This window comes from Zosterops lateralis (assembly GCF_965231275.1).
Source record: "Zosterops lateralis genome assembly, chromosome: 1".
Taxonomy (NCBI): domain Eukaryota; kingdom Metazoa; phylum Chordata; class Aves; order Passeriformes; family Zosteropidae; genus Zosterops; species Zosterops lateralis.
Window position 1 is genome coordinate 111,210,021 of NC_139762.1, and position 13,905 is coordinate 111,223,925.

Genomic DNA, 13,905 nt, shown 5'->3' on the forward strand with positions numbered 1-13,905 from the left:
GTCCTGTTGAAGCCCTCCAGAACTGGCTGAAGGCATGTATGATCTATTGCATTATTTTGCTGAAACATACGTGTTTTCAAGAAATGCTCACCTTGTCTTCACACATCAGTAACATTCTTGGTAAGATGTTGGAATTTTATTTTTGCTATTACTCGTTCTGGTTGGCACCCTAGTGTAGACATAGGGGTCCTTCAGACTGGACGCCAGTGGGTGCTTGTCTGTTCTCTAGCTTTGTACTTTGCTAAGAGTTGAAAATAGTGTTGTTTCACACCAGTCAGTAATGATGAGACATGAATTGTTGCAGTTGTAATACTTTCATGTAGTTCAGATCATGGAGTGCTTAGTCAAATTACCTGAAGAAAAAAAGATTTCTACTTTTTATTGCAGAATAATTTCTTTCCTGTGATATATTAGCTGATATACAGCCATAATGCATTCACTTGGCAGTTCTGATATGTAATACATTTAAATAAAATATCTTTAATCATCTTGAAATTGCCATATAAAGTATATTATACTGTGACTTGACTACTACTTTAAAAGAGCATCATGCAAACATTGCTGAACTCCTGTAAGGCTCCACTGACTTTAATGAGCTTTGGATCAGGCCCATATTCCCTGATGTGAAAGTCTCAGGGAAAGTACTATAAGGCCTCTCTAATAGCATCCTTTCATCTGTTAAAATGCAAGAAAAATGCACTGCTCTTAAATTTTTTTGACAAAATATATTTCACAATGTTGTCAGAGTGTTGTAAGTAGGAGAAAAGCAAGTATTTTAAAGCAGTGATTAGAAAAATGCACTGTAAGGTGTAAAGTCTTTTAAAATGCAATGCATATATTCCTTTCTAATATTTAGAACTTGTGGAATAAGTCTTCACATCTGAAATTCACTTTTATCTTCATTTGGTCATGTAGAGACAATCACATTTTTCTATGTTCCAAAGCATGCACACAGTTGTTTAATTAGACCAAACAACAGAAATCTTACTTAAAAATGTTTATTGTAAAAAAGTGGCTAGAAAACAACATCGATTTCACTTCACACTTTCTTCAAGTTATCTATAGATGCTGCTATGGGCAACAATTTGCTTTCATTCATAACACATTCAATCATATAAAAATAAAAATATTTACATTATGTCCACATACTTTACAAAATCATCAATAAAAAAGGCACTTGGAGGGGTAATGCTGAAAATATTGCATTTCCTTTGTGCATTTAAAAAAAATAATTGTAAAACTCCCGTGGATCCCCTCTCTTGCACTTATTCCCGTTTTTTAAAACAAAAATGAAGTTTAGAGGAACTATTCCATATTAAAGGATGGTCAAGCATGCACCAGGAATGTTTGAAGCTACAGTATTATCTTTTAAAATTTATTTATTAAGGCACATGCAGTTAATTTGTGGCTTTTAATTTTTTCGTACATTCTCTTATACTTTTTTCCCTCTTTTAGTTATGCAGTTTTAAAGCATTTCAGGTCATTAATAAAGGCCTTGGCTTCTAATAAAATAAAATAAAAAACACAGCAATGAAGTATATTAAACATTTACTAAGGTAAACTTGGAATACTTTTTAAGGCACCTGAGATAAATGGTGTCTAGCAAAATTCACTTGGGTAGTATTTTCATTAAAATTTCCACTTAAAATACTGTTTCTTTGGTTGAAATGGCTTGGCAGGAATGTATTGTTAACTTTGAAGCCTTTTCTAAGCAAGAAAAGATGACCTACATTTGGCTTCATCTATAAAGAAAGCTGATAATGCTTGTTCCTTTAGATCTACTTGAAATGTCATGCATGGCGTCTTTCCCCCTATTTCAGAATTCACACTTAAGAATGCAAATGTATGGCAGAACAGAAACTACTTAAAGCTCATATCTACTGACATTCTAAGTTCTTCCACTAGTTTATTTGTTTGCTTGCTTGGTGGTGTTTTGTTGGTTTGGTTTCTTTGGTTTTTTTTGGTTTGGGTTTTTTTTTTTTTTTTGGCTGAAAAGTAGACGAGAAAACGCCTTTGGATTTCCACTTATCATTTGGAACACAAGTGGAGAAATGCATGAAGTCCAGGTAAACATTGACTGCATGACTCAGTGTGCTACACAGCAGCCAGATTCCTCATGTTTGTGCAGAAGAGACATTCTGGAGAAAGTTTTGGAGCAATTTTTACACTGGTATTTCTTCACATCTGAGTGGGTCTGCAGATGAGCCCTCAGATTGGATCTGTCTGCAAAAGCCCTGTTGCAGTGAGGACAGGAAAATGGCTTCTCTCCTACAAAAGAAACACCAAGAGAAAATAGGATAAATCTTAAAAATTAAAAAGTACATGTTTGAGACAGGTAGAAACTACTTTTATCCCAAGACAAAAAAGAACAAACAGAAATGACTTGTTATAAGAAAAAAAAAAAAAAAAAAGGCTAATAAAAAGTTAATTAGGCTACAGATACAGCAGCTTCAGCACTGCAGGCTCTTTTGCAGAGCCCTAGTCTATTGAGACTATGTTGTTACGTGCAGTCTCTGAAAACAAGCTGCTGACACCTCCTGCATCTACAGGTGCATGCAGTACTTTTAGACTGGGTTCCTTCCGACATTTTCAAATATTTCCATAGAACATTTTCTGCCTAGTGATGTGTGAATTACTGGGGAACAAGGGCTTTGACTGAACAGCATCAAACAGCTGCACAGACATTACATTGTACCCAGTGTTATACTCAAAATCCATTTTTGCCCCAACAGAAAAAACCCAACCACTTTGCTGATGATGGGTTTCTCATTCTGAAGGACTTGAAGTAGCACATGCAAAACTTGCCAGCTGCTTAAGGAGTCAGAAAGCAGCCCCTCATGCACTGCCTGTTTTATGCTGCCTGATTTCAGAGTCAGTTGGAACCTTCTTAAAGTTAGCAATTACCAAAGCCTGAGAGTTAACATAAAAGACTTAAAGCAAAAATTTCAACTAGTGGAAGGGGGCTAAGCCATCCTAAAATTATCAAGGAAGCAATGCTGATTTATGCCAGTATCTGGCCTGCAGTTATGAGACCATGCCACCCCTGCTGCCCCCTGCACACCTTCCCCCTTTCCCTGCAAGAGAACTTTGGCCTTTTAATGATTCATCTGAAATTCTGTGGATACATTTCAAGGTTAGTTAAGAAACACTACTGGTTTTTTTCACCTGTGGAGAAAAATAGCAAAAAAGGCATCCTGATGTTATAGCAACAAGAAACTACAAAGATAACGCTTGCTCTTACCAGTGTGAGTTCTAATGTGTCCTTGAAGTAGCCAGGGTCTAGAGAAAGCCTTGCCGCAGATCTTGCAGACACAAGGTAGCGTGTGGGTCCTGATGTGCATCTTAAGCGCTCCCAGGCTGACATACTCCTTGTCACAGTACTTGCAGCTGAACGATTTCCTAGACTGGGCATCACAGTGCAGCTGCTTGTGTTTGGCCAATCCAGAGAAAGTCGAATAGGTCTTGTTGCACAAACTGCACTGGAACTTTTCAGCTTCGATTGCGTGAGGGTCTGAAAGCTTTGACTGGATTCTCTCTTCTTCATCGCTAATGGGGCTTTCTGAGCCGCTGTGGTCTTTGGAGGAGGTGTCAGAAGGTGGAGGTGGGCTGACTCTTCCCAAGGATGAGGGGTATCCAGAAAGTGGAGAGAGGTCATTGGGTAGTGGAGAGGGTAGCAGCCCAGTTGTAGTCCACACAGTAATGGGATTGTAAGCTACTGAGCTCAGGATCTCTGGCTGTGGTATGATAGGGACTGGATAGCTTTCGTACAGGTATGGGGATATAATCACTGCAGAAAGAAGAACATTTTAAGGTATGAGAACCAAAATGTACTTCAAAAAACAGCAAAATTAACAGTTTGAGGATTAAAAGCTGCATAAACGAAACGCTCAGTAGGGTAATCTGAATATAAGGGGGATTCAGGAAATACTGTTTCATACAAATATTCTGATGGGTAGAGACAGTGCCCTTGAGCAGGCAAATTGCAGCTGGAGAGTCCCTTCAAGGCGCCACGCCGCTTCTAAATCTGTGCAGCCTGACACAATGAAGCACTGAAACTTCCTGAAGGATTTGAACAAAGTTTCAATTCCCCCACTAACAGATACAGTAACAGGAAAACTCCAAATCCTTTCTAAGTAACTCGCGTTCAAGTGGATGAGCAAACTTTCATGATTCATTCTGGTCAGCGCTGACATATTTCTCAAAACTCCCTCCTTGTAAGCGGGAGAAAAGAGAGCGAGCCCTGAGCTCACCCGTCCCCTCCAGGCTGCAGAGCAATCCCACCCCTCTCAGCCCCGCCACGCCACCACCGCAGCCTCGGCAGCGACGCGCTGCCACCGCATCTCTTTTTTGTTACCTGTATGAGTGTCCAGCTCGCTGTAATTCGGCTTCTTGGACGAATTGAAATGCTTCTTGACCAGGAAGGAGCGTGGCATTTTGGACGCGGGGTTTGTGCTTCTGGCAGCCTGTCTGTCCTGGCGGGCGGGCGGTCCCGGGTGGGGCGGCACAGGCACTCGCGGTGTCACTGAGGGCGCATCGGTCCCGCTCCTGCTCCTCTTCCCGCTCCTGTTCCCGCTCCCTACGGCGCCGCCGGCCCCGCGCAGCCCATCCACTCCCGCTTGTGCAGTGGCAGTGCCGAGGCGCCTTGAAAAGTGCCGTAAATACCCACGAGTCAGGTGCAGGGGGGAAGGGTTTCCCGCTCCTCCAATCGCTTCGGGATGTTCTCAAGCGCTTTTCCAAAAAGGCTGATTTGCTGGGAGGGGTCTGGGGCTGCTGGCTGAGGGATCCAATCCCACTCGGAGGGTTTGGTTCAGGTTTCAGCTCCTCCCCCTGGAGACAGCTGTGAACGGGGAGCGAGCTCCAGCAGAGCGTTACCCTGCTCCGGAGCGGGGGGATGTGGCTCTATACAGCTGCACTCTACAAAAATGTATTGCTCAAAATTCTTGAAAATAAAGGCCAGTTTACTGATTCAGCTGAAATAGAATTTTATTTGTTTTCTGACAGCGACCTGGATAAGTCATAGGCATTGAAACTTCTTTTTCTTCTTCATCCTACCTTTTATTCTCCCTTCCCCCCCACTTTTTTTCCCCCCTTTCCCCCCTTTTCTTTTTCCTCACCCCAACTTTTTTTCTTTTTTCTTTATATTTTGCTTTTTGTTTTTCTTTCAAGTGGGTCTGGTTTCCAGATGTTTGGTATGAGGATTACAATGGGACAAACTGTTCGTGAAGTGCAGAAGGGGCAAACACACACACACACAGGACACAAGATAACAAGTTGGCCGGCAGACCTAATGGAAGGCTTTGAACTGAATGTGTGCCTGCTCCATTTGGGAGCTCCCGTTGAATAGTCGTGCTCAGGAAAGGCTGGAGAGGAGCAGCCTGCCTCCCTAACCTGCACCTTTCAGGCAGAAGGGCCAGACAGATACTGCAAGTGAATTCAAGGAGAGGGAGAAGCCTTGGGAGGATTATATTTCAGAGCAGGGTGATAGTCTTTATATAATATGCATACTGCTTCAGACTCCTCATATGAAGAATACTTTCTCTTTTACTTTAAAAATCTGCAGAATGCAAAACCTCAACCTTACCTTCCCTGGGAGTAGTTATGTCACTCTTTTGCCTATCCTCTTAGGACACTGCCAAGGAGATTTTCCTAATTATCCAAAGCAGTTAAAAGATGCATAGATAAGCAACCCCCCAAAATTATAGACAGGGTAATTTAAATGTCTCTTAAATGTCCTTCTCCATTAGTATATTTCAGGACCTCTTGATTTCCTATGAAGGTATAATCTATGTTATATATTTCATTTAAGATGAAAGCCTCTTAAATGTGCCACAGAGTGTTCTGGTTATCTAGATTGATTTAGAAGAGATATTTAGTCACAGATAGGTTTTTTAATTTTAAAATATTTGCATTTTGGAAATATAGACAGCTGAACGCTGGTAAATCTCTAACACAAATTATACTCTGATTGACTCTTGGTCTGCCCTCCCCACCCCTTCTCCCCCTCGTTGTGTATTACCTCCACCTGCCTGGGCACATACCAGCATGCCGTGCTGCTGTGACGCTGGAGCGAGCTCTCTCCTCTTGGGCGTGGAGGGTGTTTGACAGAGACCACCCCAGCCCGTTTTTGCAGCAGGTGTTGGAATAGATGTGAAGGGGAAAAAAAAAAAAAAAAAAAAAAAAAAAAGCCCAATGGGTCTGTTAAGACATGCAAGAGCAAAGTGCTTTGTCGAGCTGCATGACTTCTTAATCTCGGGGAATACCAAAACAAGTGCAGGGAATGTTGGCCATTTTCAAGAACTGATTAAAAAGATTCATCTGTTCAGCATCTAACTTCGGTGTCTGTTAGTGAAAGGTGACATATGAATTTCCAAGTGGCAGAGAACACACCCAGGCTGCGGGAGGAAAGGGAAAGTGGCAAAAGAAAGGGACTTTGCAGGTACTTGCTTTGCAGCTGGGGCAAAAGGAACAGAGGTGGTTTTTCCAAAAGAGAGAAAGTGCTTGCAGAGACATAATCCGTTACTTTCCTCATCTCCACAGAAATGAAGAAATCCACAAAGCATTTTTAAAAGGTTTCATTTGCAGTCCTGCTTCCCTCTCAGCTCTGTTGCATCTGACAAGTCCCTGTCCCCTGCCAGCTCTGGGAAAGCATTGCATTTCAGGATGTGAGGCATTAGTCTGTATCTAAATAGTCTGTTACATGAGCTGTGATTCAGACCTCGAGCTGGTTTAAGTTTGTGTGTTGAAATGAATGGAGCCATGCAGATTTTCACTGGCTCGGGATCTGTTCTTTTGTGTATTTGTTAAAAGTAAAGGGTCTGATTCACCAGTCAGGTTCTCCCTCTCGGGGCATTTTCACCAGCATAGCACTGGAGTGATGCAGTTTAAATTAATTGCACTTATATAAATCACAGGAGTGTAAGTAGTTAGCCCACTGGCTGAGCTGATTGAAGGATGTTAGGAATTGGAGAGAAGGCATGTTATTACATGGTCCTGAAAGGATATTAGCAGCACATACTACCTGAGTGAGGTCTGCTGTCAAAAAAAGGGAGAGTCTGCATGAGGAGTGGGTGAGTCAGAGCAAACAGGTGTTCTGGGTGTTTACGGCAAATGTGGATGAGAGGGCACTTGGAGACGTGTGGCATCCATCCCCTTGCAGGAAAGGCAACACAAAGGTCGAGTGCAGACGACAGGAGGTTTCCCCTCCTTGGAGGAGCCAGGGAGGTGTGGAGGGTGGAGGGTGGCTCTGATTGATGGTCACGCTGCCTGCGGGCAAAGACTTGCACCCACCTCCGAAAAATCAGGCCTTCAGCTTCCCTCTCGCATTTTACAAGTAGTTGGTCTTTTTAGGGATTCTTTATGTTTTTACTTTGAAAGCTCACGTAAAGCTGTCTTGTTAATGGCACTGTGCTGCTAATTGCCACTCTGCAAAGTGTGTAGGAAATGATCCAAGCCATTCTGCTGCCTGAAACCTTGGCATGTGCTTTGCAGCAACTAAATGATTAGGACCAGAGCTTCAACCCTACAGCAGAAATGGCTTTTTTTTTCTTTTTTTCCACCCTTTTTTTTTTTTTTTTTTTTTTTTTAAACATCAGGCCACTTGTTCCTGTACACAGGTAACAAACTGTGAGCTTCATTTCAGTCTCCCCATTTCTGACAGCTCCATCAAATCCCTTTTCTTGTCAGGCTTTCTGAGAAGGGCAGCAACTTTCTTACTTGGTTTTCTGGAAATGGAAGGGTGCCAGAATTATGTTTATTATCAAAGAGGGAAGAAGAGCCCAGGCTAAGCCATCAATAGCTTAGCTCTTCTCATGACAGCATTGGTGTCCCTACCAAACATCAATACTAGCAAGAGTGTGGAAAACGCTAAATATCTGGATAAACCACAGCAGAATTAAGAAAAAATAGTTTCAGAATATTAAATGAGTTATGTTGGATCACAGTTCCCATATTTCTCAGGCAGTACTCTTACTCACTTTGACTGCCACAGAGTCCGTGGAAGGCAGCACGGCGAGGTTTGGAAGAACCCCCAGGAGGCACTGAGCCCAGTGGAGCTTACCAAAAATAGCTCTGGAGGTTTATTGATGCAGGTGACGACTTCATCCTGCAAGAGGTAGAAGTTCAAGTAACTCACACATACAGCATAGCTCTTGTAAGTCATAAGCCTCCTGCATTTCAAAGGAAAGTGTGAAATGGTTAATATGGGAAAAAGAAAGGTGAGTTTTCAATAGTCAGCTGAATGTGGAACATATCAATTCAGCTTCAGTGTTACCCTATGCTTTCATATTTCCCCCCTAGTGCCAGCTGATATATCCTGGAAAGTAAAGACATGGTGTGACTTTCAGAAACAGAAGAACTTCAGTAGCACTAGAAACTGAGGAGTACTTCAAATGTGATTAGATTGGATGTCAGAGGGAAATAAATTCAAAATTACCAGAATAGAGGGGAAAAAAAATCAGACAAGGGTATTCTATTCCATCACCCTAACATATATGCCTTAATAAATTTTGAAACAAATTCTAAGACTATTTTGTCTTTCACATTTTGATCTTCTTTCCATATAGTAACGTGAACTATCCACAGAAAGGACAGCAAATTTAATGAAGGGCTGTTATGAAGTCATGTCAAGCTCCAGTCTTTTAGGCCCTAAGTTCAATAAGGTCAGAATAAATCCATGCATTTTGGAAGATTTTCCTCAGTCAAGTAAAACAAATCTCCACATTTTGAATGTTTTTCACCAGTAAATAAATTTTTTCCTAAAATCAGTAACTTTGCCAGAGTTTAGAAATATTTAAGAGCTGGTGATTGAACTGCAAAAGTCTGTTTCAGTCTGAACTTTCCAATAAGTCAAGGCCCTTTGAAGTGTGTCTCTTAAAGATCTAAGCCTGTCTATATTTTATATAGATCTATATGAAAATAATTTCCCTTAAAATATAAACTTGCATTTATTAATAGATGCAAAATGGTTCCTTTTGGATCAAGCAGCTCTCAGTCCTGGCTTCTGTGTGCACTCTCCTTCACACCTGTGTAGCTTCACTGACTTAAGAGGGGTCATTTTAGAGTCACATTAGCCCATAATGAAGGAACCTGGTCACAGTTCAATTTTCCTACATTGTTTCTACATGAAGATATTTGAACAATGGGCCAAATTCCCCTGTCATTCCCATCTGTAATATCTCCACTGGCTGCAGCTGACCTATTTCAGATTTACTCAAGCAGAACTGAGATGCGATTCTGGTCCAATGAACACAACCCTGTTTATGCGTGTAGGGCTGTAAAAAAGTATTCTTTACCCAAAAGTGTGTTTACATCCCAGCCCAAGCCATCGCACTTTGGAAAGCGATGCCGACCTTCCAGCATGCCGCTGCGTTATTCCTACGAGGAACAAAAGGTTTGAGAAGGCTGCCCTCGGGATGCAGGGAGCGAAGAAGGGCGTTCCGTGGTTGGAGCGAGCCCCCTGCTGGGCACAGCCACCACCGGGACAGGGATGCTCCACCACGCCAGCGCCGGGCCGGCCGCCCCACCGTGTGGCCAGCCAGGGAAACGGGAATGCTGCCGGCCCTGCTCACTCATGGGGGCTCTGGGAAGAGAAGGACAGGCGGCTAAATCGCGTCCCTGTTCTTTTCTACCTGTGACTCGCGTACCTTGTGATCGTTATTGTTCATTGTCTACAGCAAAGTGAGACATGAAGGCTTCATATGGGATCTCCTGCTCTGGAAAATGCATGTCTGCATGTGTGTGAGCACCCAACGGAGATCACAGAATGGTTTGTGTTGGAAGGGATCTTAAAAACCAACTAGTTCCAACCCTGCTATCATGAATACATTTCACTAGCCCAGGTTGCTCAGATCGCCATGCAGCCTTCCAGGGAGGACGTATCCAGAACCTCTTTAGGCAACACTTTACAGTTTATATTAATATTTTTTTCCTAATATCTAACCTAAGCCTACTCTCTTTTAGTTTGAGGCCATTTTCTCCCTTGTCCTATCACCATAAAACCCTCTAAAAATCCTTCTCTTTCTTGCAGTCTCCCTTTAGGCACTGGAGGGCTGCTCCAAGGTCTGCACAGGGCCCTCTCTATACATTTATTTGTTGTGTATTGTACATACCACATTACAGTCTGCAACATCCTCATGAGGGGAAACAGAGTGGCAGCCACTGATCTCTTCTCTGTGGGGACCAGTGACAGATCCTGAGGGAATGGCCTGAAGTCCTGCCTGGGGAGGTTTAGGTTAGATATTATTAAAATGTTCTTCATTTAGGGGATGGTTGGGTGCTGGAACAGGTTCCCCAGGGAAGTACTCACAGCACCAAGCCTGATAGAATTCAGGAAGTGTTTGGAGAATACCCTCAGGCACATGATGTGATTTTTGGGGCTGTCCTCTGCAGCATAGTTAGTATTTCTGTTTCAGTATAAAGTCATCATTCTGCTGTGTCAACAGAAGATGAGAGCTGCTAGATTTGCTGCAGTGTCACTCTTCTGCTACATCCCGAGGCCTAAACACCTTCTGCAATTCCTTCTGCTTAAAATGACAGTAATGCTACAAGGCTGGTTCACCACCTGTATGGGCTCTTCTTCATTCCCTCTCTGACTTCATCTTTTGCTTCTACACTGGATTGCAGGCAGATGCTGCACTTGGCTATTCTTACAACTTCTTACATTGACTTTAAGAACTTTGTCTTTCTCAAGGACCATTTGGAAGTTCCCAGGATCCCAGATTTCTAACAGTGCAGATTTCTAACAGTGCAGATCTCTCTTTTCCTGAGAACCAGCTTCTTTGAGTTTAGACTAGTACTCTGCTCCTGGCTCTGTTAAGCTTGATAAAGACATCCTGTGGTATCCTCTGCTATCTTCTTAGACAATAATCATTGCCAGCTGCAGGCCTGATGTCTGAAAGTCCTGTTTTGTCTTTATCTGTTATCGCTGGAATAGCTTTGAGGGCAGGCTGATGTCTGGAGCCTTTTTCTTTTTTTCCTTCAGCAGTACCTGGCAAAGACGTAGTGCAGATTGCAAGGGACTGGGTGATTCAGCATGCCAGAACCTATTTTTGACATTGCAACCAGAGACCTTTTTAGTCCAGACAAATCAAGCAGTATATCTTCAGGATTACTACACAGGGACTTCTTTGCAGGGCTGTGCTCCCTGATGGGAGGTTTCCCAAATATCCAAGACATTTTTCAGGGCTTTCCACCATCATAAAGAATGCTAAAGACTGCAAAAATGAAAAAACACAGCTGCCAACTCTGGTTTCTATGAGTTTGAGGGTGTCTGGGCTTTCTGCTCTCCCCACTTCCTTCCTCAGCAGCTCCACCAGACCTGAGGGATGTCTGTAGTTTGAGTTCTTACTAGCCCTTATGAGAGCCTTCATATGACTACAGTATGTGCTGGGGGAGTTGATCTTACAGTATATCTTTGTTAGGCTTCTAGAGAGGACACCAAAGGACTGTTATCTTTTCCTTTCATGGTGTGAACAGTCAGACACTGCATTTCAGCTGAACTGCTGGTTTGCTTTGCTAATGCTTTGTGGCAATGGTACTGCCTTTGCATCAACAATTGTACATTTCAAGTAATAGTAGCTTTGCTTGTTTGTTTAATTTCGATGTTAACAGCTAGTTTCAAAAGTGTTTTGTAGCATATTACCAGCACTTGGCCACTCTTTTTCCCCTTCATGTTTTGGTTCCTCTTGGTTGTATTGGGAGTGAGCTGCAGCTGTCTCTGCACATTGCATAGAACTGGATACATCATTGATGTCAAAGTTCAATTAAAGCTGTGTTAGTATAGCTGAATCAACAACTGAATTTCTGATTATATGTCTCTCTAGCATACTTTTCCATGGTCCTGAATATTTCTTCTGCAATAGGTCAGTGCTCATGTACTTTTCCTGCTCTTCCTGTTTAGAAACATGCTGGATTAGTGTTTCATCAGTATTTGGCTCTGCAAGGTGGTATGGGATGCACAATGAATGACTGTTTTTGGTGGAGATCATCTTATGCCTCCAATACTGGATGAAAATTGCAGCAATCTCGATTTTGTTATGAAAGTATTTGGTTTTTTTTTCCTTTTTGGAGATATGAACCCAATGTTTCTCGGCAGTCCTGTTCTGTTTAATATTACTCATTCTTCCCCAGAACTGAGACCTGGTGGTGTCTGATGTCACCAGCATCTCAGCAGCCTTCTCCACAAAGGCTGCTGAGGATTTGCATTGACCTGTGGAGTGTCTGTGTTATGGGTGGTACCTTTTCCTCCAATTCTTGTTCATATTTTAGTTCTTAGTGAGTTGTATCTTCTAGCTTCACTGCTATAAAAGACAGAGAGGCAGATCTTTCCTGGACCCACACCACCACCAGTAGAATTTATTAATAAGATAGATAAGAACACTGTGAAACCACATTGCCACAGATGAATTGTATATGTACAGATACTGATGTACATGTTTCTACATGGAAGAGGTTAGATACTACCTTGTAGCTTAGGCTCACACCTGACTCATGTCTTTGTGTGTAAACTGGCCTGAAGTAGGGTGGCTACAGCTAAACTGTCTATTAGAAACAGTTATTAAATTATTAAATGCTGAAGGATGTCTAGACCTTAGATGAGAGGATGTTAATACTTCCTGTCCAAAGCCATGTTAGGAAAATGCTAAAAATGAAGAAATTTAGACATTTCCAATCCTGTGCCTTGACTCTGTTTCATCTGCACATGGTTCATATTCCTGAAATCAGGCTGGTTCTATATTGAAGGAAATATTTGCCAAGATGTCGAATGCAGGTATATCAAACAGGACAAATTTCTCTCTAGTGCCTCACATATGCATTTCTTTATATTTTTTTTTCTTCCTAACAAGTTATATACATTGTACTGTGTATTATGTACTGACACATATCTATTCAGGGAGGAAAAAAAAATTGATGTGTTTTACTCAAGTGATGCTGTAATTTTCTTATATGTAATTTAAAAACTTCTAAATCAGCTAGTGAATTCCTAAAATTCAGGTTATAGATTTTTCCATTGCTACCCCTGTGTTTTAAAACCTTGCTGCAGCTTCATCCACTATTATGAAACATGTATTTCAGTTTGGTCCTAGCCTCTTACCCATTGCTATCCTCCTAGCCTCTCATACTCACAGCTACTGAGAAACCTCTAGGTACTTGGTAAATTACTTAAAGAAGATATAGTTATTCATGACATCTGGGAAAAACTACTATTGATCCCAGATATCTCACTGCTCTTCCTGGCAGATGTGATAGAGGCAGGTGAAGAGGAAAATGATGAGTACCATGTTATGTGCATCACCAGGAAGAAGAATGAGTAACCAGTATGACCAGCTTGCATCTTTTGAAGTTGAAGTAATAAAGGCTTGCAAGAGGAGGTGGCCTGATGCAAAATCAATGCTAGCAAGCATTTTGTGGCTGATATACTTCAATAAAGAAAGCTAACATTTTGTGGGAACACTCTATATGTGATAGCCTGTATTTCAAGTGGAGACGTGTTTGAACCTTGGAAGAGTCACATTCTTAAAACTTTAAAGATTACCTTACATCTTTTTCACTCATGATAGAACAGGAGTCCAAACAGCAGGTTTTCAAGATGAAAAGTAACTCCATAGTTAAGGCTTGATTCACTTCATCTTGATAAAAGTTTCATGTTTGATCAACCTGAGAAACAGGTCCATGTTCTGCAGCAGATTTCTGCTGTTTGTGTATCAGCTGATGTTTCTCATTTCTAAAATGGGCTTTATGACATTCCTACATCTTCTACAAGTTCTCAGGACTACTGCCTTAAAGCACAGACAATAATAATAAGGATATTTGTAGTGCCTTGGAGTAGAATGAAGTCTGGAAGAAAATTCAGATGTGGATGAGGACGGAAGAGAAGGAGGAGAAGTGAGATGCAGTTTGAATGTGTGT

The 13,905-nt window shown here is 41.8% G+C and overlaps 1 protein-coding gene across 1 annotated transcript; it reads right to left on the reverse strand.

The window, feature by feature from the left end:
• Nucleotides 1-989: 989 nt before the first annotated feature.
• Nucleotides 990-4,755, reverse strand: SNAI2 (snail family transcriptional repressor 2). Its single transcript, XM_083873559.1, has 3 exons — nt 4,355-4,755; nt 3,242-3,787; nt 990-2,268 (listed from the first exon to the last, which is right to left on the reverse strand). The coding sequence occupies exons 1-3, from the start codon at nt 4,431-4,433 to the stop codon at nt 2,087-2,089; spliced, it is 807 nt and encodes a 268-aa protein (XP_083729685.1). The 5' UTR covers nt 4,434-4,755; the 3' UTR covers nt 990-2,086.
• Between the last annotated feature and the right edge of the window lie 9,150 nt (nt 4,756-13,905).

Excerpts from the sequence above, each read along its gene's own strand:
- SNAI2 (XM_083873559.1), bottom strand. The coding sequence starts at position 4,433 with ATGCCACGCTCCTTCCTGGTCAAGAAGCATTTCAATTCGTCCAAGAAG. Across the intron at positions 3,788-4,354 it reads CGAGCTGGACACTCATACAG|TGATTATATCCCCATACCTG; the intron begins GTAACAAAAAAG and ends TTCTTTCTGCAG. Across the intron at positions 2,269-3,241 it reads ACACATTAGAACTCACACTG|GAGAGAAGCCATTTTCCTGT; the intron begins GTAAGAGCAAGC and ends TTTCTTTTGTAG.